A 26,978-nucleotide genomic window follows, 5' to 3' on the forward strand; every position below is an offset into this window, starting at 1 on the left:
TATTTCTTTTTTCAAAGCTTCGTCGTTCCTGACTTCCTCTGGTGACTGTTAGCTTATCATGCCTTTGTACAGGAGATCTAAGTATTTTATTCTCTCTTGTGTCTCCATATGGTACCATTTCGCAGATAGTCTTCCTTTGGTCGCAAGATGACAGTGAGAATGGATTGTCAAACTGGACCACTATGACAATTTACTCTGAGGGAGAAAATCCTGTGGGTGTTTAGAAGCTTTACTGTAAGTTATATTTGATTAACTTATCCTACCACTGACAAATAATTAGGTCAGCAATTAATTTCAAAATGCAAATGTTCTACAGGCCTTCATAGTTTAAGAAATTCCCTTTGTCTTTAGTTACTACTTGTGTTAAAGTCTTAATGGATTTAGCTGAATGAAGAAACAAAATTATGTTTTCTAATGCTTTATTTACTTGGTTGAGTTGGACTTTTTCAGCAAATATTGACAGCAAATGTTTGTTCAGAAATGATCATGTGGAAAGAAAACAAAAGACTAATTATGAACCACTTCTTTTATATATGTATGTATATATATATATATATATATATGTATGTATATATATGTTCACACTTCTGCTGCAAAATACTTGTCTACCTTCATGACATAGGAACAGAAAGACAAACCAGACGGTCAGGAGGAGATCATTGTGGCAAAATCATTAGTACCTGCTTAAGCAGTCTAAGAAACCAGGGTATATCAGAAAAAAAAACCCCATACCTAAAACTGATATAAGCATGTCTCAAAGGAACCTATCTACCAACCTATTTCAGGGACTTTATTATTAAGCAAACACAGATTAAAAGGCTCAACCCTTCCCAAGAGAAGCTCAAGGGAGTTTTCTGTTTAGGGAGTGAGGCACCTAAGTCTGTGTTTTCTGTGATTAAAATCATGCAATTTTTTAGAAAATATTCAGAATATGCTGCTGTAAACAAAACCAACCTGCTATCCTGATGTAAAATTTGAATGAATTTACACAGGTGGCAGAATTATATTAGAATTTTCTATGAGTTATTTTCCTCAAAGTTTTCAAGTCAAGAAGGAGAACAACCACTCAAAAATTAGGTGAGGGTTTTTCACAAAATTTTACTGACTGAAGATGAAAATAATTTTTATGCTTAATGAGGCAAGCCACTTTGGAAGAAATAATGGTTAAAAAAAAAGTCAAGTTTTTGGTTTAAAATGATGCTTTCATATCACATTCGCCTAAATTAGTAATGCAAATAATTACATGAGAAAAAAAAATAGAAAATAAGATAAAACTAAACATTGCATTTTTAGGGGGTTTTCATATTGGAAGGAAAACAGAGAGAAAGAGAAGAATTGCATGGGGTCAAATGTGTCTCATGTACACAGAAAAAGCTTGGTTTCCATTCTCCTCCAAAAGATAACATCCAGGACCCTCTTTCCCTCCTAAGCAGCTCCTGAAGAACTTTGAAGGTTCCACTAGGTAGGAGCAGGCAACACAAGACTGAAGCTTGATTTTGAATGAGGGAGAATCTCTCTTTTTCTCTCCTCCCAGAGTTGCGGGAAAGAAAATCAGAAGCATATCTGGGTGCCAGAGGGCTGAGCTGTTGGGAGCTGAGCAGGCAGAAGCTTTCTTGTAAGATAAGGGAGTGATCATGCTGCTCAGCTGCGCGCTGGCAGAGACCCCATTAAAAAATCACTTTTCAAAAAAGATACAGCTGCCTTCAAAAGTGTCCGAAGGAGAGGAATGGGAATGATCAGAAATTTGGGAAATGTCACCTGCAAAGAAATCTGAACTGGGGTGATTTCATCTGGAAAAGAAAATGAGTGGACATAAAACCAAGGACTTCAAATGTTAAAAGCCTTCTGGGAAGAGGCAGGGAAGAGTTTGTATTTCAGGACTACAGCCAGATGACAGAAAGTGACAGTACTACATTGAAACAAAGGAAAGTCAGGTCAAATGCTGGCAAAAATTTTCACACAGTGAAGACATTGAAGCTGTGGAAATTATTGTTTATGGAGGATCTGGATTTTCCCGCACTGAAGACCTTTGAGAATAGGCTACACAATCTACTTTACAAAATAATGTGAATATAGTTTTTAGCTGACAGAAATTCCTTAGCAGTTATTACATTGATATTTAAATTTATTTTAAGAAGCTGATGGAACTCTTACTTTTGTGGTACCATAAAAAAAAAACCTTTTAAATTAATCCAGGGCAAGAAACACACTCTAAATGCCCAGTACAGCTGCCATTGTGAGTGAGAGCAATTGCCATTGGGACTTATCTGCTGAAACAGGACAGATAGAATGGTCTGCATGACCAAAGGTGAGCTCATTAACATAACAAAACAAAAACATAACATAACAAAACAAAAACAAAAACAAAAACAAACAATAAAATAAAAAAAATTAAAATTAAAAATTAAAATTAAAAATTAAAATTAAAATTAAAATTAAAATTTAAATTTAAATTTAAAAATAAAGATTAAAAAAATAGCATTCCATGATGAATTAGGCGGCTTAAGTACTATAAAATAAAGCAAGTCAATATGCCATAAATTTATCATTGCAACTGGAGTATATTCAACAGATTTTAGAAGCAGAGTCTCTATGACTGTGACCAAGCAGAGAGTACAAAGCAAAGCAATATCAAATTCTGTTCCAATATCAATAGCAACTTGATATAATAGCAATTTGCCAAAACTACACAGAATACAACCTGTATAATGCAAGTCTGAATGAGAATATTATTTCTTTCAGGTATATCTGTATATTTGATTAAAAATAACATAAAACCACAGAATCACAGAATATTCTGAGTTGGAAGTGACCCACAATGACCACTGAGTCCAGCTCCTGTCTCTGTTTAGCACCATCCTCAAGAGTCACACCTGTACAACATTTACTTCCCTCTTAAATTCAAAAAAAGCAAACAAATGTCTTGTATCATTTAAAACATAAATTTTTCAAATTAGAATGATCTCTGGAGTGACCTGCATAAGTGTTAAAGTATGTAGCAAGGTAAAAAGAATTTTGAAATTTTGTCAGACTCTAAAATTAGGACTTTTCACATAATTTCTTTAACACATTTGTATCTGTTTACATTGAAGCATCCACACTTACTATCCTAGCCTTTTAAAAAAGCCTTCTGCTGGCTTCCCTTCCCTTGGCTGCTGGTGTGCTAGTGCATTCTCTTTGTCTCAAAAAGGGTGCGGCACATCCTGCCTCACATGGTCTGTCTTTCTGTCATCCTTGGGAAAGAAGAGATTTTCCTTATCCTATAAAATGGTGTCTGAGGATTTCCTTGTGGGGCTCAGAAGGGCATTTCCCTTGGGATTGCTAGGCAATGGCTGAGGCCTGATGAGTATTTGTTTCTCCTGTCATCCTTTCTGAGGGGCATAATCCCAAGGAAATCTGCGGGGAGTTTTAATATGGACTTTGAAGGCCAGCTATGCCTAAGAACGTAAAAGTGATTAAGAAATTGTTCTATTGAAGCTTTCCCAAAAATCTGAGGCTGGCTTTTTTTGAAAAATAAACCAAAAAAAAAATGTCTTCCTTTGTTTTTCATGAATATCAGATGGCAAATCTTAGCCCTTTCTTATAGCCTAAACCACATTTGGCACACAACTGCCAACACAGGTTCCAACCTCAGGTAAACTTATTATGCTAAATCCTCCCAGTGGTGTCATTTGGATCCCAAGTGTAGTTTTGATGTTGGCCTGATTCTTTTCTTATGTGGTTGCAACTCCAATAAGGATTGTTCATGTATATGGAAATAGTGGTACAACTGTCTTTTTTAAATGAGTGAAATTCACAAGATTTACCAAAAAATGCGAAGTTTAACTTTATGAAATCTTTACAGAAACATCTTATCTAACATTCTGCTTAGATATAGTTTTCCCTTTGTAACATAGTATGCATAGTATGGCCTTATAAAAGGCCTCCTTATTTTTATAGCACGGTAGAGTCAGACTCTCAACTGTCTGGTGTCATCTCAGAGCATGTATCCCCTCTGCACCCCACAGCTGCCCCAAAACCTCTCTTTGGGTGTCTCCCATCTGCTTGGGCCCTGTACATTTGGCATCCCTTTGTTTCAGGGGCCAAATATCCAAACTAAGGAAGCAGATGCAGATTCCAAAGGACCCGCTGGCTTTCAGAACATACTCTCAGCAGAGTGAGGAGTTTATCACTCTTGAAAATCCTCTTCAGCACTCTATAATCCCCACTTCAAGTGTCATAACCCCTTGCTGGCATCAACATCCTCTAACAGGTACCACAGAAGATATTGAAGAGTAACTGAAAGAAGAAAGATACCTTAAGCCCGATGGCACACTTTAATTTTTTGAGAACTAGTACAACCACACAGAAGAGCCAATCAGCAAAGGAAAAAAGTAGGGAAACAGAGGGGAATTCATTACCTGGAAATCACACACTGAAAGGAGGTAAGGGGAAAAGCTTCCTTTTCCTCAGAGAACAATGTTGCAGCATCTTCATCCTCATAAGAAAAAAACAAGTATGAAACCTTGAGTGATTACCTGTGCTGCTCTCTTCCTTACCACCCTAGTCAGCCACCCATGACAACAGAGCCAGTTAGAGAGTCCCAGCCAGCAAAAGGATTAAAAAAGAAAAAAATAAAGTGGAAAAATGCCTCAGGCCCCACACATGTGACTTCACAGCAAAACCTAGAGCCAGCCCTGAGGGGTCTGGTACAGAGAGTGAAGTAATGTGACTGTGATTAGGATGTGTGGAAATTAGAAACCCTCTTGTTTTAAGAAGGCAGGTTATCTACCAAGCCTGCTCTATACTTCTTTCAACTGTAATGTGGTGAACAAAGGCTGTCTGTACAAGATGCTGTATTTTTCTACTCAGCCTATGTCACTTAGAGCTTTTTATGCTAGACTTGTTTTAAAAACTTCAATTTAAAGCAACATGAAAGGTCCTTAAACAGTAAATAGCATATTATATCAAAAACAAATAGATTAAAAAGTGAACAACCATAGCCAGTATATCTCTTTCCAGAGGAGTTTCACTTTCCTCACTAACTAAAACTCTAAGACTGGCAGATCTGGGCCAGAGGTTTGTAATGGGCCTTTTACTCTTTTTTTCCTCCCTCTCCAGAGATAAATAATCAGTTTTAGAGAACTGATAAAAAGAGACAAGAATGAAAAGTGAGTGTGACACATTTATGAGAAGGATTTTTCATCTGTTTCTTAAACACAGCACCTTTATTTCAGATTGTATTAAAAAAAGATATGGGAGAGCCAACCAATTTATGTTGTGCTGCAGTAGTGAATACATATGAATGTACAGAAAACAGCCTAAAAGAGACAGAAAATTCACCCAAAAGTTCCTGACAAGTTGAAAAAAGTTATGTTATCATTCAAGAATCATTTACTTGAAAAAGAAAAATAAAAAACAGGCCACATGACTAAAGGCAGCAGAGAACAAAAACACATTGTATCCAGACAAATCTCCATCAAAGATGTATGACTCAGGAGTCTGAAGTTAGAATATCTTCATATTTTAAATTTCCATGAGCACTTTCAAGAAAACCTGCAGTTCTGCTAAAGGATTTCCTACACACTTTTCATTACTGATTGATGGTAAGAAGTGGCATTAGCAGTATTTTTCCCCCATCGTTCCTCTGAAGCTAATGGAGTCGAGGATTCGTTACTTGATCTAATGGCAATAGCTTTCCAATAGACATGCACAGAATCATTGATTAGTTTGTCCTCTTCTTGTTTGCCTTGGAACACTGTTCAATTTACACCAATTAAAGAATGCTTGGTTTGTGTATTGAAGAATAATTAAGGGTTGGAATTCCCTATAGGCTACTAAAAATGACATCTGACTAGAATGGTGATTACAGCATGAAGACAGCATTAGTATTTAAATAGTTTGACTGCTACATAAAATCATTACAGCACCTCACCATGAAAAAGAGCATTAGTTAATTTTGCCTATAACAAAATTAGTTGTATGTATTTGCCTGGTCACTTTAAGTAAATTTGACAAGGCTAATCTTAAAGCAAGCGATCCAGGTTTGGTAGAAGGAGCAGATAGAGCACTGTTTAAAGCAATCATCTTGATAGATATGTATATAATCTTCAACCAAAATACAAATACACACAAATGAGTAACAAGAGCTTTGTCAGAGATGCTCAAATCAAACGTAAAGATTAAAAACACATTGGTTGCTAAAACTGAAAATCCAAGGGTAACTGACATGTTAATTATACAACAATCAAGGTTTCACAAACCGTAAGCATACAAGAAATCCTTATTTATCTGCCACTGTGGTTGTCAAACCTTTGCTACCCTTTCTAGCATTGCATGGTACAAAGAATCATGGGAAGCAAACAGGCACCATGGAGGGAGTCGTCCTTACTAGAAGGACTTCCCTGTGAAATATCCCAAATTATTAAAGACATTGGAGTGGCCTAGCCCATCTATATAATGCCTCGTTAGACAAGCTTGGGGTTTTTTTGGATTACAAGGTGGAGGTTCATTCCTGAAAATACTGTTGAGGAAAGAGGGCTTTTTATCCTCTGTTTAAATTTCTCCATGCATATTAAATTCTATCTCCTACCCTTAGATTTTAGTATCTACAGCAATGATCTATCCAAAATGTGACAGCAGCATTACCATAACATAAAACACTTGGGGCCAGTCCTGAAGCATATTTACATTTCCACAGTCTACTTAAATATAGTGTGTTTGTTTTACTAAACTTATATACTGTAGTATATTTTATAAGGTCATCCGCCTGCCTCAAGACCTCATATTGCAGCTACTATCCTTCCTATGAGAATTTATGCAGTTTCAATTGAAGGTTGTCAACACCCTCTTTAATTCAGCAAAGGGTTCTCTGTGAAGGAACATAAGACTTTTCCATTTAAGCCTCTAAGGGCATGTAGCCATGCTTATTAGCATGTGTACATTGTGCAATGCTCAACTGTGTCAAAGATGCCCAAGCTCCCAAGCCCACGTTCCAAATGAGGTGATACATCTGCACAGCACAACGTACCTTTATTTGCATGGCCCAGCACCTCTGGCCAATCTGCAGTGCCTCTTTGCAGATCAAATTAGTCTTTGGTACCGTGCTGCTCTTGTGAACCTGCCTGGTTCTACAGATCATGAATGGACATCTTCACTGCACTGTATTCCACCAGATGGATCTGCCCTAGAATTAGGTTTGGGACAGTGCACTTCATCACACAGTATATCCACTGACTTTGCATGGGATTTTGTTCCAACATTTAAAAAGTATTCTGTTCTGGCTTTTGTTTTCATGTTGGACAAGTAGTTCTCGCCTCTGTACCAGACCTCCTGTTGGGATCTCCCACTATAATCTGCCTGACTAGACCTTGGGCTTTCAGAAGTGAAACTAACACTTTTTTCATTGAAAAATATTCTTTTGCAACAGGACTGATATAAGGGTGTATTCTTCCTTCCACCCACGAGAAGAAAGTCCATTAATTTCAATAGAAACTCTCCATGCAGAAAAGGGAGAACTGTGCCCCAGGGAACATTCATGGAAGATTAATGGTGAGGAGAGAAAAGTGATACAGTACAGGCAGAACAAAATCAGAACCCACCACACAAATAAAACTGGACAAGGGTTCATTTTTTAAAAGTCAGTCAGAAACGGCAGGAAGGCTTTGAAAAAAAAAATCAGGGCTGTTTCAGCACTTTTGCATACATTGGCTTTCAGGAGACATGAATAGAAACCTAACAGTAACTCTTTTTTCGTACCTCCTTTCACAAGTCTCACTGGCAAAGAAGGATTTAGCACTTAATTCCTGTACTTTTATGTGGCAAATTAGGAATTTGCACCTTAAAAGGAAATTGCTTTTCAAACTCCCATAAATTCTGGATTCTATTTTTTTAAATGGTGGAAAACATTCCCTATGTTCATCCCAACACATAATAAATAGCACTCTCCATTACTGCTCCTCAGAAAGGTGTAGGAAACTGGACCTGGCCAAAGAGAGGGGTTTATCATTTCTCCAGAGGAGATGCTAAGGGTCTAGACCCTGTCCTTAATGCTTTTGTCTCCTTAGTCCTTTTTAGTTCAGACTAGCATGTTGTCCTTCTCAAAATCAAGTATCTGTTGAGGAAAGTATTTAACTTGAGACTTCGTTACTTGATGAATTAGGGCATGCTGGCACTCAATAGTCCAGACCAAAACTGGAATAAGGACAGAGTTCCAATATGTTTTATTTTTCAGTTTACCATCACCTAAAAATAAACACCCTACACCATTTTTTGCATCACTTTAGTTAACAACTGCCTGGTTGGCAACTGCGCCAAGGCAGGAGGAAGATGGTGAAGGAGACTGACACAGCATGAGAGCCCACAGACAGCAGTTAGTGACTCTCTGGCAGGAAGCACTGAAATGTGGATGGTAATGCTGATCCCAGCACAAGGTCCCATGTGTGGGGGGCTTGAGACTGAGGTGGTGCCCACCAGAGTGGGACAAAGGACATGATCAGAGAACCTCTGAAGATCTTTTGTTCATGAAGGCAAGACAAGACTGAAAGACAAGGAAGTGCAGCCCAGTGTTCTCTCACAATGTGGCACCGTAGCTGTCATGAAAACACCTTCCATTCTGGTTGTCAATAGGGAAATGCAGACAAGCTTTCAAAAAGGTTGGTACACACTCTGACTTGTTTCATTTTTGAGTCATTTATGGCCTGGTTTCTTTGTCTCTGCACTTTCTAGCATGATAAAAGACACGGGGCAGGTGTTTGGATGGCATCCGTTTTTCTCATTTAATCTATGAGGCACCATAAAAAACAGTCAACGAGCATGGAGCATGCTCTGGATGTGTCTAAGAGTAAGTGGCTCAAATACTAACATGTGAATTCAGTAAAGTTAAACTCTGTGGAATGGAGATAAATGACAGCAGCAATTGAAGTTGAATGTGATATAGAAATCCAACTAACAGAAGACTGTCTGGAAACAATTATTCAGAAAGCTGCTGACCCTCTATTTCTTTAAAGAGTTAAACATTTGGATCAGTTAACTGGCAGCTGCAATAATAGGCATATGCTCTAATCTTTGATCCATAGCTGAATTTTCAACTCTTTGTATGAGAAGCAGATCACATAGATTTGCATATTTTTAAGGATCTATAGGGAGAAAAAGAAGAACAAAACCTGCCTTTCCAAGATGCCACTTAGAGATCACACACAGTGTCATGGGTCGTCCCAAGTACACTAATGTTCAGAGCCAGTTGCAAGACTCAAAAATTTAATAAATGGCTCTAAACTGTGACATTCGCATCTGAAGATTAATCAAAATTCCTCCTAGAACAGACTCTTGCAAGCCAAGGTTATATCGTAATTCTTCAGAGAGTTACATACATCTATCCTTAAGATCCCATTTCCACATCCAAATTTGTGTCAAAACGTCCCTAAAATCTTAGAGTCCAGAAGTAATAGATAAATTTAAAAATGTTCTGTAACTAAATAAGAAACTGTTGACTAGACTCAAATGCACGAGCAAGTAAGAGATTCATGCTAAGGTCTTGACATTTTCTTAGATTTGGCAAAATTTTTCAATGTTGCAGAGAGAAGACAACCATGAATCACCTCATGAATGGAATGGATATAATCAACCAATTTTTTTGCATTTAAAGTTCATTTCTTGTTCATCTCTGTTTTCAACACCAACTGAAAGGTGTTTACTAATCACACATTTTGGATCAACCGTCATACCTATGGCACAGATTTCCTCCATTCAGTAGTATTTCATCAGGAAGTAGGTCCTACCAAGAAAAGTGAGCAATATACTGAGTACTGTGAAGTGAAGAAGTAATCATCCCTGCAAACATGCTCAATTCTGTGGAATGTTTCAACATAGTCTTTACTCTATTCACACTTTACAATAGACTTTCCCTCCTGGTTCACCTACACAACAGCTTTTGACATCAATGAAGATAATGAGAGCAGATGTTTGTTATTTGTCTGTGAATATTTCCTATGATCCCAAGAAAAAGTGCAGACTACTGCATGGGACTATGCAGAGATGTGTCAGAAAGGCAATGCAAAGAAGTCATTCTCCAAAAAGCATTCTGCATAGATTTCTTGTAGTTGCCCACAGTAAGCCATATGGGGGCATGGAGGATTTTTAGAAGCCTGACTGACACAGGAGGCAGCACTTCCAGGCACTATCTGTCTTGTCGTATCTGCCTTGTTAAGTCCTGGCAAAAATCCCACGAAGAGGAGAGGAAGGCATTTCACATTCCTGCGTAAGGTGTAGTAAGGGGCTGGGGTGATGCGATGGTGGGTGTGATCACACCACTGGCAGGTGAGCCAGAATTTGAGCCTTGAACAATAGTCTCAGTATCTTAGAGAGGGAGAGAATAGAGAAAGAGAATAGCATACAAGTTTTAATGAGAAAAATTGGTTGCTGTTGCAGAGATTTTGAGAATGGACCAGCCTGTGTCCTGACAGCAAATATATTCCACACAGTAAACTGAGTTCAAAGAAACCCAAAAGCCAAAATAAAGGTTGACTGCTTTTTGTACCTTTCCAACAGCAGTAGTTGGTACTCTTGTCTCAACAGTATGGCCATGTAACAGGCTTTTCAATTTCCGGAAACATTACTAAAATAAAAGGCCAAGTCTTGCCTGGCTTCTTAATTAGGAAGAGCTATAGATCTCTATAGGACTATTCTTTATTGTTGTCTTCTGTGCTTTGTATACTTTTGGGTGTCTCTTCCCAATGGCCTCTGAAAGACTTTTGATCTCCTAGAACCTTGCTTTTTAGGGCATTGTGTAACCTGCTTGTTTTGTGAGAAGGCAGAGTGCAAAAATTGAGAAATTGCCTTGTGTGCTGCATAATTTGATTTCAACTACTTCACTTAGTTATTGCTAACCATATCTTATAAATATCAACAAATTATATTTGTTCTGGCCATTGAAATTATGCTTTCAAATTGATTCAAATATCTATTCTGATATATTTTGTCAATATTACAATTGTACAAAATTGGTTATATCAGTTAGGAGAAGTACCTTAAAATTGCCTCCCTGCAATTTATTCTCTGTATCTTAACTTTGTACAGTACAACAAGATCATTTTGCACATGTTCTAAGTGGGATCCTAGTATATCACTACATTCAGTCAAAATATTGCAAGTTAAAATAAGAATACCTGTTGATTATGAAAATAAGACCAAGAAAGTAGCATTTCTTGTTACATAAGTAGAAAAACTGGAAATAATTTCAGTAAAAACAGATTAGAAGAGGGATATTTGGAGGCATTGTCATTATTGTGGACTACAGTAAAAGAAAAACATACATCAAATCAAAATTACTTGCCTTGAATTAAAAATGTTAATTAACCAAGACATTAGCAAAGAGAGAGTATCACCTTAGTGGTTTGCTCTAAGGCAATTGCCTGCACTCCCTCTGTAGCAGAGAGAGAAAGAGACTCTACCAGTAACAGAGACTTATTTTCATATGGCCACATGAGATACCATCCTATAATGGCCATATGAAATTGTTGAACAGAGATCTGGAGGTGCTACCCATGACAGACAGGGAAAGAAAAGTTATCTGAGACTAGATAGCTAATTATAAGACAGCCACAGGAATTTATAAGGAATCCTGCTCTGTACATGAAGTCCCAAATTTTAGAAAATGAAAGACCCAATTAATTTCTAAGGTATTTTTATTTATGACAGACAGATGTGCTAGGGATGAGCATGCCTGGTTGTATCTTGACATAGATTTCGTAGGCTGGCCTTCAGCTGACAGCTCTGCAGTTATGAATCTTGAGACATATTTCACTTCAATTTTGGAAGTTTTAGGAAGTTCAGGGTCTTTATTCACAAAAGCCTATGATAAACAGAGCTCACAGATTTTAATTCTTCATTGGAAATAAGAAAGCTAGTGAAATAAGGATACCCACAGCATCCTTTCTACAGCTTTTCCTTTGAGAAAGCTAGGACAAATTCAACAGCATAAATGCTTTTCTCTTTGATGGTTGAAGGTGATGGAAATGATTTCTGATATAGTCTCCATATCTGGGCTTTAGGCAGCTCTAGTGAGCATCAATCTCATATCCATACAATATCAAAGGGATGCTTGACTGTATCTCAAATAAGATATATGTTTCTTTAGTGAATGCAGTACAAATTAAGCTAATTTCTTTAAGCTAATGTCTTGGGTTTGACTCTATAAACAGACCAAGTAATGGTCATCAAAGTTCACTGAAATAAATGTCAAGTCACAAAGCTCAGTAGTGTTTGTGAGCATGTTTTTTCATAAAACTGACCTTCTTTTGAAGTATCGGAACTGAAGGCCAACCTACTCTGGCCAGAGAATAAAACAGGACATGGAGACTATTTGCCCCATTTCTGATGTTCTAGTTCTGTCCTACAAAATAAATAAAGACTGGATTTGCCATACGACAGTTTCCGCCTTTCTCAAAACAGAAAGGGAGTGGGAAGAAACAAATAAAAATATATAAAAGAAAGAGCAGAAAAGAGAAAGGATTGCTCCAGCCCTCCAACTTCCCTTTATGAAAGGCAAAAGACCAAAGGGCTTTTCACTTGATGAGGGCCAGAACACAGGTTAGGATGCAAAGCTAACAACCCCCGCTCCTCTTGGGTTGTGGTGCTGAGCACTCATCCCGCCCCTTTGCTGTGACTTGTCAGGGGGTGGATTGCCAAAGCACTAGGGAAGGGTGTCCAGCAGGACCTCACCTGAACGTCTCCCTAGGGATAGTGCCAGTTTGGATCGGTGAGAAACTACCCCAATGAGAAATTAATCTGTGACAGATGTAGTGCAGAGGAATGATACTGGGCTTAATAAACCAGTCAAATAAAATGTGCTGGGATTGGCTGTAGTAACATACAGAAGTATCCTTCAGTGGAACAACAAGAGAATACCAGCTGAGAGACAAGCCTCACCTGTTAGTGAATACTATTCTTAGCCTGGACTTCGCACAAAAACTTTGCAGAGATCACCACAAATCCATATACAGTGGGTCAGAAGAGTGCAACAAGCTAGCAGAGGAGTTAAATTAATCTCTTGAATTGTGTCTGCTGCTAAGAGCAGTGTAGAAATTCCTGTGCCAAAGGCACTTTGCAAAGAAAATCAGAGTGTGGCCTTTATACAGATTGAAGTCTCTAAGGAGGAAGTTGTAGAGTAACTTGAGAAACTCAAGTGCAGTAAATCACCACAACCGGATGGTGTTCATCTGGGAGTTCTGAGGGGAAATAAAGTGAGAAAAAGCCAAGATACTGACAAGAGGATGCCTTCTTCCCTTGAAAAATGCAGCAGCACAAGAAGGCTGGGAAGCCCTATTATGTTGCCTGTCTTCAAAAGGAGATGAGGAAAATCCTGGGAATAAAAGAGCTTTGAAGTTTGCCACAGTTTTAGGGAGCCCAAAAATACTAGTTCTGAACAACAGCTCAAGAGAGAGGTTGTTGGACAAAAACACCCCATGGAGATGTTCTTCTGTCTCCCAAACCACTAAGGCAATACAACGGGGGAAACTGCACTCCGTTACTTTGAAAAACCAGTGGAGCAGCCTTCAGAGGAAAACAGAGAAGACTCTGAGATGACAGAGTCTTCTCAGAGAAAGATGACCAAATGATCCAAAGGTTGTAAAGGTTTTACAGAGGTCAATTATAAGCAATTGTCACAGAGAATATTAAGAAACAAAACTGAGAATAACACGTGATGATGATTTCATCCTGGAATTAACTACAAATCAGTCTGGAAGAAGTGACTATGAGGAGCATTTCTCTTTCTATTGAGGCAGGGAAAGGTGAGCACCCAGTAGTAGGTATCAGGACTAGTGTTGTAACATATAAATGAGTCTGAATCCCAAACCTCAATGCATTCAAATTAGTGTATCCAGAATCCACCCAAGATCTGGATTCACATGTCACACATGTGGTTCCCATCTTAAAAGAGGACAAATCAATTCCTGGGTTGAAACTCCTGAGGTTTGTGCTCTGAGGTTTGAATACTCCACATTCAAAGACTTCAGCCTACACAACAGTTACGTATGAAATATGGGGGGTGGGAGGAGTGCATGTGTACACATGGCATGCAAAGGAAGCAATTATATGTAAACCCAAAACAATTTAAGTGATCCATGGCAAAAAGTGCTCTGATGCAGAGACTGTACGTATCTGTTCTTTACATTAACTTGCTGCAGCTAGCTGAAAGGGCACAAGATTGCAAGTAATAGACAGTGGGAATTTTGTTGGGTTTGGTGAACCCATTTACAATCGAACATTTTAAATTATCTGGATTAACATGGCTTTGTACCCTTCCATTTTCTCTCCTAGGTTTTTTTTTTTGTTTTTGGTGTTTTTTGGTTGTTTTTTTTTTTTTAGTTCCTGTAGACTAGGCCCAGTGTACTGAAGGCAAAGCTTCTCCAGTTTTAATTTGCTTTGTCTCTTGAATTCATTAGATTTTGAAAGCTTTCAAAGGAAGTCACAGGTAGGAATTAGAGAAAATATAGAAAGTGGGACACTTCTGACTGGCTTGTATGTTTCCAGTGTCTAAAGAGAAAGCTTTTTTTAAAAGCAAACTGTAGGAGGGTTTGTAAAAATAGATATTTACATTTACATATTGGGACAGATCCTCAGCTGCCATGGAGAAGTATTGCTCCATCCTCTTGAACAGGGCACAGCTGACAACCTGCCTCTTACACATGCACATACATGTGTGGAATATGTCCAGGATTCTGAATTTTTCCAAATGTACAGAAATCTGATTCTCCCTCCAGGTACTTTTGCCTGTGCACTAAGTTGTGGGAGTTACAGCTCCTCTGTTTTTAACTTAGGGTAGTGTCTTCAGGGAGGCAGGGTGTGAAGGAATGTTGAGGTGTAAGGAGAGGGACACATGAACAAAGAAACCCAGAGAAGAAGGTGATGGAGAGAAACAGGAGAGAAAATGGTATCCCACATAGCCATGCTGTGCCAAGCAATGTCTGCATTCACAGCAACAGGGAGTTAAATTGTGATTGTGTAGCAACCATGACTTTTGGAAAACACTTCAGGTGTTTCCAGCTAGGTAACAGGAATAGCAGGAGACCTGCTACTGATAGCAAGGTGGAGAAAAAGGAGATCTGCGCTCAGCTGTGCTGATGCAGGAGTCACATAACACAGCACAGAGAGTAGGTGTCACATCAGATAGTGCTAATAGGTGCCAACAGCCACATTCACCCCTTTCCCCTCAGCCTTTCCCTGTGTGAGAGTCAAGTGAATATCAATGTGAAACAACTCCGCATGAGTGTGTGCTTCCGCCCACACAGTGGGACCCTGGTAGTGATTCAGACTGTACTGGACTTTGGACACATAATGTACACTGAATATCCATAATAAATAATAATTACCACAGTAGGGGGCAGCAGCCAGCTGTGGAGGAAGAGTAGGGCCAGCTGCTGGAAGAGATGTAGGCACTGGCTGAGCATGCAAGCTGGGCACTGGGGAGGGTGAGAGGGCCATGGCTGGAAGCCAGTGGCAGTTTACTGCCAAGAAAAGGGAGATAAAAGCACAAAAGAGTTTCACCAGAGGGAGCTGCTCCTGGCCACCCCTCAGCAATCGGTAGCGGCCCTGATCCAGGAGGGAAGGCTGATGGCAAACAGGAGCATCGCCAGCCTGTGAGTGTGGCCAACACCGCTCACACGTAACATGCTGGAGCTAGCACGATGGGTGTCTGCAAGCCAAGCAAGCCTGCTGCAGGGAAACAGCCCTGCATAGACCTCTGGCTTGCAAGAGACCCATACCTCCTCCAGAAGTGACAGACCCATCCTGTTCCCCTCAACATCTCCCCAGATGCGCCTCCAGCTAAAGCAGGGTCAATACTCTAGAAATTAGTGCAGATCCAAAAGAGACTGATAGGTACATGATCAATACTTTTCTGAACCCCCTGATGCTCAGGTCTCCTTGATTTCATCCACAGAGCAGTGTCCTGGCAGCACTGAAGATCCCCTAACATCAGGGTTATTTTTTGTCTGAATTCCTCAGAAGGCCTGACACTTAATGCTTGGGTTCCCCAGGTGGTATGGTAAACAAAAAAACTGCTTTTGAACACACTGCACACACTCAGCAGTCCAGTCATCCAGTACAATTAAAATTTATCAGAGATTTAAAATATTTTTCCAACCATTCAGAAAAGTAATTTCTAAGACCAAATCAGACCACCAGTCTCATTTTCACAAGAACATTCATGGCCTGCTCCTAACACACTGGCTTCTAAACAAGAGTCAACAGCATCCCAGGGTCAGGTCTTCTATTTGTCCCACATGGAATACCCAACTCTTGCACCAGCACAGTGTAACAATTAATTAGCACATGTTCTCTGTAATAATTATAACAATGTGGTGCATTTCCCTTGAATTTAGCATAGTGATACTTATCTTTACTTATATTCATATCTTACCTTCAAGCATGCTTTCTGTGCCTGGTTATTTTTCACTGAGTTCAATTGCAAACAGATAAAACCTGTTTGCTTTTGTCTCCCAAGGAGGAGCATGTGTATTTCCAGATTCTATTCACATCCACCAGGAAAAGTCACACACGACAACTGAAGCTCAGTTGGGTTTTTTTTTTGCTGTGTTTCTGGTTGGTAGAGGATAGGGGGTGTAATATGGGTGATGTTAAAGTATAGCTGCTTTTCCTCCCTTTCTCAACATAGCGGCTGATGGATGTTTCAGTCCCAATAAAAAGAAAGGGCTTCCATCCAAATCTCAGTTTAGGTAGCCCACAAGAGAGTGAAGAAATTGGTAGAGGACAGCCCAGGCAAATAGGGTATGGTATCAGGGAAAAACATCCATCATTTCTGCGGGTAGTAGACAAGCATAATCCATGTGTGAGCTCAAAAGCAAATTCATGGGCAACAAAAAGCCTGTATGTTGAACATATCTACAGTTCAAACATAAAGAATCATATTCTTTCTGAATAACTTATTTCTGAACATCTGACCTTAAGAACCAGCCTCAGTTAAGCGCTGGCAAACACCAAGATTTGGAAGGAAGTTAGGGGTGTTGAAATACTTTGAAAGCTCTGTTTTGAACCAGCTGTCATTACGAATGTCTGCTGGTACCCCGCCTCAGCACACAGCCTGCCACGGGTGAGCATAATGAGAATGAGCCAATGGAGTATACTGAACTATGTTTTCTTGCATGTCCTTCTAGCTCAAATTATCCCTTCACACAGCCATAGCAGGTAAACTCTGGATCTACTTATGCCACATTCTAATTGGTTTCATTTAATTTGTGTATGTGTCACTCTGTGTTTGTATATACATATATGCATATTTATATGCACATACGTATATTTGGACATCATTATTAAAAGTAAATATACATATTGTCACAGATTATTGCTATGCTCGTAAGAGATTTTTAGAGTAATTTGCTTTATTATACAATAAAACCATAGAAATTAATTGCCTTCTTTAGAATAAATAAGGAACACAGGACTCATTGTACATATACGTTTAATAGTTTGGATATCTCAGTGCCCACATAAAAACAAGGAAACATATATTGCAATAGGCAGTGTAATTATTTCAGCAAGGAACATCCATCCCACACTCATAGAAATATGAGATTCAGCATCACGAGATTCTAGAATTATGTCATCAGCTGCACGAGTTTCACAGCTTATCTTTATGATTTTATCTCACAGAAGTAAACTCCAACAAAAATGTATAACAGTGCCAAATTTAACGGCACATTCATGTTAATACTAGCTGTAAAGATTTCAAAAAGGTGAAAAACATCAGCATTTCTGTACATATGTGTGCACTTATGTATATATTCACATGTATACACACACATGCACATATAAATGCACACATACTTGTCTGTGCTATGTATATAATCTGTCTTTAGATATGCCATTATTTTATAAGGTTAATTCCAAGTACGTTAAACTTGAAAACAACATTCTACACAGTTTACCCATTTAAAGAAGTCCCTGCTGGTGCACAGAAGATCGAGCTAGCTGAGTTCATTAAGCATCATCAGATGAGGCTGCAGGTAGCCGAAACATTCCTTAATGGAAATTTAAAGAGAGTAGATTAAAATTATATTCCTCCAATCCAACAGAACACAAAGGTAAAGACAGTCAATTACAACCAAGATCTCATCTAGCACAAAAGGAGTATTGTAGTTTGTAGATCAGAACTTACTGCCTGAAGTGAAGAGCTAGGCTTGTCACTACGTATATAATTACTTTCTACAATGTACTCTCCTAGTACTCAGAAGTAGTCATGGAAGATGATGTTTTCCATAATGTTAATCTGTTATGTTCATGACCAAGAGTTAGAAAATCTCAACAGCATCAAAGATTTTTTATCTGTATTATTCTCCCTTTTTACATTATGAGAAATTAAAAAAAAAATTTAAAAAGGCAAAATGCCATGTACTTTTTTTTAATTCCTAGGTTACTGTTTTAATAGGGTTTTGTGGGTCAATAAAGAGGCAACCAAGGAAGTGGTTCAAGCAGGATACTCTATCTGTGTGCCTGTTCAGAATGCTTGCAGTTTACCCCTGGACATGTCAGGAGGGGCTTTTAGCGACAAGACACTAAGGGTGCTCAGCTCTACACCAGATCTGTTGTTAGATCAGAGAAATGCACCACATCTTTAAAATCTCATAACTAAAAAAGATACTGACAGGCAGTTGTGTGATGAGAAGAAATGAAGAATAACAAGAAGCCTGACTGCTACATTAGGAAAGATTAAGTGAGCTAAATATCTATGAGATTCCTTAATGCTAACTAAAGACAACATCACACTAGTTAAAAGAGATCAAACAAGGGAAAGAAGGAAATTTGCAAAGGGACGTAAATAGAAGAAATATGATGACGTTAAGAACAGAAAAAATCTCCTGACAACAGGATACTCTAGGCAACACAACCTCTCCCTTGAGATATGGCATCACTTAGGAAACTTAATCTAGGCATGAAAAAACACAAAAAAATGCCATAAGAAACAACTTCATTGTGTCAGGAAGATGTACTGGATGACCCAAAAGATACATTGGTACTTGGTGTGCACCTGTTATCTGTGATTTTCCTTGCTTATATGGCCAACTCATCATTACTTGTCTGTATTTGGTTTCTCTGGGTCCCATCCAACTCACGCTGCAGTCAACAGAAGTTTCCGACAGGAGCAATAGGACCTCAATGTCTGTTCCAAGTCTTTGCTGTTCTAAAAAGAAGAGGGGAAAAAAGCCCACACAACTTTGCAAGAACTTAATGCATCCGGTGTATGAACCCATATGCAACTAAACCCTTAAAATTTTTTGTATATTTAAACCTGTGTTTATCCTTAGAGATATCTAAGGAAATGTGCATTTGCTTTCACTTGGTGCAGCTAAAATTTTTGCTGGGGAGGAAACTTACAGTACATCTAAAAATACCTTCTAATGAAAGACTGCTTTGGTCATGGGGAAGGGAAGAAAATTCTCTACACCGAACTGAAAGTAAATTCCATATATTACACAGAAATGGCAGAGACCTTTCCACTGCTAAAGCAACCGATAAAAAAAACTAACCATGAATTCTGAGCTCAAGACCAGAGTTTACAAATACTTTTACCCAATGTCTTAGTATATGTAATCAAATTGTATTTAAAATCCACTTGCTTGCACGTAGGGAATCACTAATTTGTGGCAGCTCAGTGTTCACCCCTTGAGAGACACAAGTTTCTGTGTAAGTGGGGCTGAATGTCCAGGGGTCAGAGCTGTGCGTTGGTGTTGTCCATATATCTTGTGGCTGGTATTGTAAATCTTTAGAACAATGTTTCTTGAAAATACTAAACAGACACTTTGGTAGCCAGTATTGAGCCTGTGGCTATACTGCTTCAGGCTGTGATCTTGTCAGGTTTTGCAAGATAAGTAGGGTCAGGCAAGGTCACCACTTGGATTGGTAATTCTAAGGAAAGGCAGGAGCTGCTGGAAAGTGTCTCAGGTGATAGAATAGCTGTAACCATTTTCCCTGAGCCTTTTCTAACATCCTGATGAAGGCATAATGCCAAGCCATGACACAAGAGCAAGATCCTCACCCTCTGCAGCCATCAAGCGCATCATTTGCAAAAGGATGGAAGTGAGAGGTACAGTATGCAGGAGATGGCAAAATTCAGGTGCTGCATGCACACTTGGTCCTGGATGAACAGCATGTAAATGTGGGGCTCCAGCATGTTTCATCAGGAAGGGTGTACAGATGAATGCCCTTTATGACATTTTTCGGGATGCTGGTAGCTCCAAATTAGTTTTTGTCCATGTCTATAAAGCAAAAGACAAGCCCAGTGAGTAAAGATCCTGTACACTAACTTTCAGCCTCACACACTTCCACTGAAAGTATAGAAGGGCTGATAATGAAATCCTTGCCCAATGGTCTACATTGCCAAGAATTTTAAATTGTAAGTTAACCAATTTCTCCTCTAAAGTTCAAACAATAAATAAAATTCTATGTGAAAAATGGAGCCTTTTATTCCTTTGTTAAAATCTGATCAGAGTAAACTACAGATGTTAAAAGGCATTGTAGTTCAAAGAATTAAAAGAATCTTACAGGGTTTGTACAAAGAAAAGAGTTTTAGAGAATAATATAGAAAATATTATAATGCTATTATATAAATCAGTGGCACATCCTCACTTTGAATACTGTCTTCAAATTTGGTCACCTCATCCCTGAAAAAAGAAAGTAGAAATAGAACAAGTCCATAGAATGGTAATAAAAATGATAAAAGTCAAAAGAATGGGAAATTTCTTGAGAAAAGAAAAAGAACATAAGCACCACCTTGTCTCTCAGGAGAGATATATTCTCATGGGACATTCATAGATATTGGACCTTAGGGACATGGTTTAGTGGTGGTCTTGGCAGTGGTAGGTTAATATTTGGACTTGATGATCTTAGAGGTCTTTAATGAGTCTGTGATTCAAATCATACTGAACTGAACAAAGCCTCTCCATAAATTTAGAACATATGCTGTTGTCTCAGACAATCTAGAAAATGTCCTTGGACCCCAGCAGTTCTGGAAAGCTCTGGGACCTCCCATGAACCATATATTGCAGGTATTTTCCTCAGTGTACCCTGTTGTCTTAAAGAACTTTCAGCCACTGGAGGCCAATCTGACTCATGGACAGTGGACAGGACACAGAGCTACATAGTATAAACTCTTGTTTTCCTTTTTTAAATCATAGGATCATGGAGTGGTTAGGGTTGAAAGGGACATTAAAGATTATCTAATTCTGATCCCAACAGCATAAGCAGGGATACCTTCCATTAGAGCAGGTTACTTAGAGTCTTATATAACCTGATCTTGAACATTTCCAAGGGTAGGGTGTTCCACACCTCTGGACAACATGTTCCAGGCCTTATCATTCTTATAGTAAAGAGTTTCATCCTAATGTATAATCTAAATCTATTCTTCTTCATCTTAAGGCCATTTTCCCTTGTCCTGTCACTTCATGCACTTGTGAAAAGTCCTTTCCCAGGAACCTGACTACACTCCTAACTCATTTTTTGGGTCTAACTTTTGGAAACTTCACTTTTCCCTTCCTTCCTTTTCTGAAAGGCGTGGGTGGTTGAGAGGTACCAATCCATTGACTTGACTGGGAACTTTTTCAGTTTTATCACTCATGTTCCTTGAAAATGTGCCATGTGTCTATTAAAACAGTCTCAGTCCCGAAGGACTTGCAGAGTTTCCCTCACTTTGTGTGATGGGATCCCCAGGCTTCGTCAGAGTTCTACTTAAGCATGACTATAATATAAATAACATTTTGTCCTCAGGATCTTTGAACTTAATTAGCAGCAGAGGAAAAAGTCTTTCCTATCCTGCAAGGTGATACAAAAAGGTATTGAATTTTAAATGGATGAAAGGAATTGCTTTTCCAAACAATGTACAGCTAATTAATGGAACTTGCTATCACATTGTTAGTACTGAGAGAAACAGCATCATATTTGTAAATGACAAGTCAATCTTAGGCATAAAAGCAAATCTTCACACAAAGCTCAGGTTGGGTTAAATTCAGTTGAAAGCATTATGCAGAAGATCAGATTAGATGATAGTAATGGTTGCTTGTAGCCTTAAAAAATTTGTGAGTTTTACTAGCTGCTAGTACACAATAATGTCCAATCATCCCAGTGGTTCATGGCATGTGCCAATCAATAGACAGTGTCAGGACAGCACCTTCACGCATGGTAAACCGTCTCACTGGGCCTTCAGAGGGTCAGGAAAGTCTAGGAGGCTTTTCAAACTGGTGACTGTCTCATCTCTTTCTAGAGTGGGACAATTCCTTTCTCCTCCAGCCCTGTATGGGAACCTTGGAGGCATCAGTCATACTCATGCTAGCATGGTGTGTCTTCAGCTCTGTCTGCAGGTCTGCAGGAATAAGATGACCAAGTCCAACGAGGTCTTGGGCAGAAAAAGTTTGGAGGAAGGTGATGAAATCAAAAGGTCAATGGCTGCAATTAACTGTACCTTTGACCAGTGTGGCAGCACACACTGGAGTCCCAGTGCCCCATTACCCAGACAAGCATCCCTTCCATCCCCATCTACACCCAGAACCACCCACAGGAACCTGTGGAAGAAGAAGGTCCTTCCTCAGGTGCCCATGGTTGAGTTGTATAAGTGAATCTTGGAAGCAGGACAACATTCCCCATGGACAAGTGTGTTCTGTGATGTTTCTGGCACTCTTTTCTATTTGAGATATCCTAAGGTGGGGGCAGACAGGAGATCTCATTTGTCCTTATTGCCTTATCTCATGTTGCCTTACTGTGGTGGGGCATGATAGATACCTGATTCATCTCTGAACTGTTGAGAATATGTTCATGCTGACAAAGTACCAAGAGAATAGAGACACTTTTGGACACGATTGCACTTACCGACAACTTCAATCATCTTATGGGCCCCTCCAAGAAATCAAGGAGGATGTCTTCTAGTGAATAGCTGTGCTGGGGTCATTTCAGTTAAGGGAAGTTGTTTCAGCCTTGTGAGTTGAAAAAGTTATCTACTGGGGGAAAAGAAAACAAAAAAAATTAAAAGGGGCAAATCAGCTCCTTACACTGGTGGTTTTATACCATCAAGGTGTACTTTTATATGAAGTCAAAGAATACACATAAAGCACAAAATGCTCCTGCAGTTGCTCTTCCAGGATGTTTGTAATGGCAAGCTAGATTGTAAATTATTTCTTTAGAGGCCAGAAAGCACAGTGGAAATAATGTATATTATTCATAAAAATGATTGTCCTGTTCACTTGTATACCTCTGCAATTTATTCTGTAACAGCTTTTTACTTCAAAGAAATCACTAGCTAATGACATCTAAAACTTAAAAAAATCCACTTATTCACAACCCTGCCCCTGAGGGAATTCCTGCATGTTATCAGAAATTTTTCCAAAGATCATTAACAGATATTACAAACCAATTGAAACTGAGTATTTTCTTTGCAAATTACTTTTAACTTTAGAGCTATTGAAAAAAGACATTGAGTGATTTAATTTACTTAATCTGTCTACAGATTGCAGCTATGTGCATATCCTATGATTGCATTTCCAACAAAAAGCATATATAACTATCCCTAATAGGGATATTTTTCTAAATTATCATACAAGATCAGTAAGATCTCTGCAGATATTAATGTTTACTTTTTCATTTAGAAAATTGCACTCAAAAAAGAAATGGGCATCTTTATTCTGTTGTTATTTTAGGAGTAATAGCACACTATAATACTTATTTCACCTGCTATTTTAATTAAAACTCCAATAATCATCATATCCTTTGAGGATATGTTCTACTGATTTTTCTGAAAAATCACTGTATTTTCATTAGGCTATGAAGACAATGTTTTAGAAACACCTTACACAGCAATGAGTATACCAAAAGAGGTTCTCTATCTTGCATCAATCCAAAACACCAAGCTAATTCAGCAGTGGAGGGCTGGAGATTGTATCTGATTCTCTACCTCATTGCTTTAAACTCCTCCCAGAGAACCTTACATGTGTCAGCACCACTTCTGCAGGAAGTATGAAAAATCTCTTCCCCCATGAATATTTAGCATGCAGCTTCCTACCTAAGGTTCCTGCTCTCTCTGCAGATAAGAGATAAGGGCTTGAAGCCCTGGGAGCTTGGGTGGAGTTTGAAGTTAATGCCTTTGAATGACAGTGAACACAGCCGCTGTACTTTGTGTACTGCTCAGTCCTGATCGTGTGTTACATGTGCTTTACCACGACACTCTTGGAAGACATATGGGTGAAGCAGTGGGTGGTTGGAGGAGATTAATCAGGATTAACTTCTGGGAAGTTCAACTCAGCTGAGCTGGTGACTGACCAAGAGACATGAGCAGAAAAAAGGTTTTAGATGTCTTAAGAACTTTTTTATCAAAAATGCAGGTGATAAAAAATGCAAGGGATGTGTAGATTGGGAACGTGGACTTGGACATCTATACCCCATGAGTTTCAGTCATCCCCTTTCATGGACTTGGGCTCAAAGATAACTATTCAGAGAAGGACCCAGATTTTTCACGGCAAATAGATGCATAAACATCTTTTCATATCTTGCTTTGAGTGGCAGGAGAAATGGCAGGAAGGGTAACAGAGAATTTGCAGGTGGTAGAGCCTTCCTTGGATAGTCTGCATCTTCCCATCAGCTGGGTCAGAGGTCTGCAACCAGTCTAAAAATTTTTCCAGTCACAGTACTATTGAACTCTAACTCTCTTGCTATTTTCCTTTCCTGGATTACGACAGAAAGATCTCACAATTAAAAGAATTTCTTTTTTTCACAGTGCATCAAAATACATGAGGTCAGTTAAGCTAATTTCCAAACTCTGTCAAGAGCTGAAAAGATTACTCCCTGAGCTACCTGATGTCCAGTTTTGTCCTGTAAATATTAAGAAACCATAAATATTTACAAAGGTCCCATGCTGTTAGTTTGGCAACTTGTTCCTGCCACCATCCTGTGGAGGTAGGTAGTCATGAGAAGGAGGAACTGGCTGCTACTGAGCAATATCAGGGCAGGTTACTGGTCTGGTTTTAACCCACACTGCACTCAGATAAGTGCAAAGGGAAGATAGCATGCCCTTTTTCCCTGATAAAATTGCAGCCTCTCATTCCTGCTCTTCATTCACCCCCATGACCTGCTCAAGAGACTTTTCTAGTCATGGTCTGAACCTCTGGTTTACAGCCATAATAGCACTGAGACTGTCAGTAGCTGTCTCTGTGAAATTCAACTGCTTTTCAGGATCCTCGGCATTTAAATGTGTTTCCCTCACCCTTCTGCCACACACTTGCAACTGGCATTACAGTGTCAGATCAGATGGCACACATGGAAAGCCAGAGCCTCAACACATTTGCTAGTGGCTTTTGCTTCTCTAGCAGTGCAATGTCTTGTGCATATCCAGCTTCAGGGACAAATCAGTTCAGCGCTGCATCCTCCCCATCTTCCTCTTCCCAGGAATGTTGTGTTGCTTGTGCTTTACTACAACCACACGCCTGGTGCTCTGGTCCCTGTCTGCAGCTCCTTCTAACTGGAGACTGGTGACAGAAGCCACCAGTGTGCCTCGGTCAGGGGTGACCCGGACTTTCCACCTGCCAGCATCGGGCGCTGTGCCATCAGCTGCCAAACTGGCACGGCTCCACCGGCTGCAGCAGCTGAGCGCTTCTGTTGTCACTCAACCCAGGACATCTCCACGGAGTCTGATAACACATCTGCTAATTAATGCCAGTTGTGATCATTGGTCAGATCCTCAACTGGGTTAAATTGAAGCGAGTCCATTTAAGCCTGTGACAATTAGCAGCAGCTTAGAGCTGACCCGATGGTTTTCTCTATGACATGAATATGTGTCTTGTTAAAAGAGAGTAAAACCCACCAACAAATTGCATCAAAACTACCAAATGATCAGAAAATGTGTTAGTAACTCCAAACCAAGGCCAAACTACAATGGTGGCAAAGAGGTGATAGCCCCAGCTATGTTAACAACTTTCTGAGCCATCCAAGCTCCTTATAATAAAAACAATTAATAATAAGAGATGTGCTTCTGGACACATTCATCTTTCTGTAAAGAAGGCCTAATGAGTCTGTCTTTTAAAAAACAGACTATCAGAAAATGAAACTATTATTCTAATAATTTGTAAGCATAGTGTTTTTCATTTTAACAATAGAACAAATCTATTTTTGAATTCAGTTTTTAAGACTTGTAAAGCAACACCAGTAAGTGGAAAGGAGCAGTTCAAAAATTCTATTTGTATTTTTTTTCTGCCCTTTGTCAAAATTTTATTTCAGTCAATACTTCCACCCTGTTAGGTTGTATTACCAGTCCTCTCAACCGTAACAAGCAGAGTGGTAGAAGGTACTAAATCTTAAACAGAGGTAACTAAGGTACTCCTGGAAATAAAGCAAAAGTTTGATAGGTTGTGTCAAAAGGAACTGCAGTTATTATTATAATTTATTATTTGTTAAGCACTGACAATGTGTTCAGTTCTGCTGATTAAGTTTTTCTGAGCAACTTCTACTGATTATCTTCTGAGGACAACACACTGTACTACAAAGAAGATATGTGACAGCTATCAAGACTTTTGCTTTCAAGACTCACTTAGCAAAACAATTACATGCCAGTTATGCAGGTTTTATGGAAAAAAAGAGAGAAAATGCATAAACTGAGTAAATATCATGACTTTTGTGTTCACTAATTTTCCTACTCCAGATCTCTCACTTCAGCACTGTCTGACAATCTCAAAGTTACAGTGAGATTTGAGGAAGATCTAAAGCCTCATCCATGCTTATATTCAGTATAAGCATCATGTCATATTAGAGGCATGCACATAGGCTGTATTGTTAGAATCTGTCTTTGGATCTGGGACTCACTCCCCAGCAAGGGCAGAGATGGCTGAATGGGGCCAGCCTGAGACAGACAAAAAATCATCACACATGCATTTCCTTCATGCCACAAAGCAGATCAGACTGAGCTGGCCTGTGCTCTACCCATAGGTGGTGATCTGACCTTACAAAGACAT

The 26,978-nt window shown here is 39.1% G+C and overlaps 1 protein-coding gene and 1 long non-coding RNA gene across 46 annotated transcripts in view; one reads left to right on the plus strand and one right to left on the minus strand.

The window, feature by feature from the left end:
- Positions 1-2,321, plus strand: part of LOC119698814 — a 159,323-nt gene extending 157,002 nt beyond the window's left edge. For 9 of the 11 annotated variants that reach the window (XR_005256267.1, XR_005256266.1, XR_005256268.1 and 6 more), the window contains one exon: positions 126-2,321. This is a non-coding gene — a long non-coding RNA (uncharacterized LOC119698814). The remainder of the gene's footprint in view (positions 1-125) is intronic. The other 2 variants (XR_005256272.1, XR_005256280.1) reach the window with 1 other exon arrangement.
- Positions 1-26,978, minus strand: part of LOC119698751 (vegetative cell wall protein gp1-like) — a 66,068-nt gene that overhangs the window by 8,630 nt on the left and 30,460 nt on the right. For 19 of the 35 annotated variants that reach the window (XR_005256257.1, XR_005256242.1, XR_005256233.1 and 16 more), the window contains 2 exons: positions 22,855-22,982; positions 17,442-20,252 (listed from right to left, as the gene is read on the minus strand). Coding sequence is in view for 1 of the 35 variants with exons in the window: in XM_038131205.1 (XP_037987133.1) it covers positions 22,976-22,982 (7 nt within the window). In the remaining 34 variants the exon portion in view is untranslated. Of the gene's footprint in view, positions 1-4,400; positions 4,478-17,441; positions 20,253-22,854; positions 22,983-26,978 lie in introns of those variants that run through there. The other 16 variants (XR_005256246.1, XR_005256256.1, XR_005256252.1 and 13 more) reach the window with 7 other exon arrangements.

This window comes from Motacilla alba, chromosome 1, assembly GCF_015832195.1.
Source record: "Motacilla alba alba isolate MOTALB_02 chromosome 1, Motacilla_alba_V1.0_pri, whole genome shotgun sequence".
Lineage (NCBI taxonomy): Eukaryota > Metazoa > Chordata > Aves > Passeriformes > Motacillidae > Motacilla > Motacilla alba.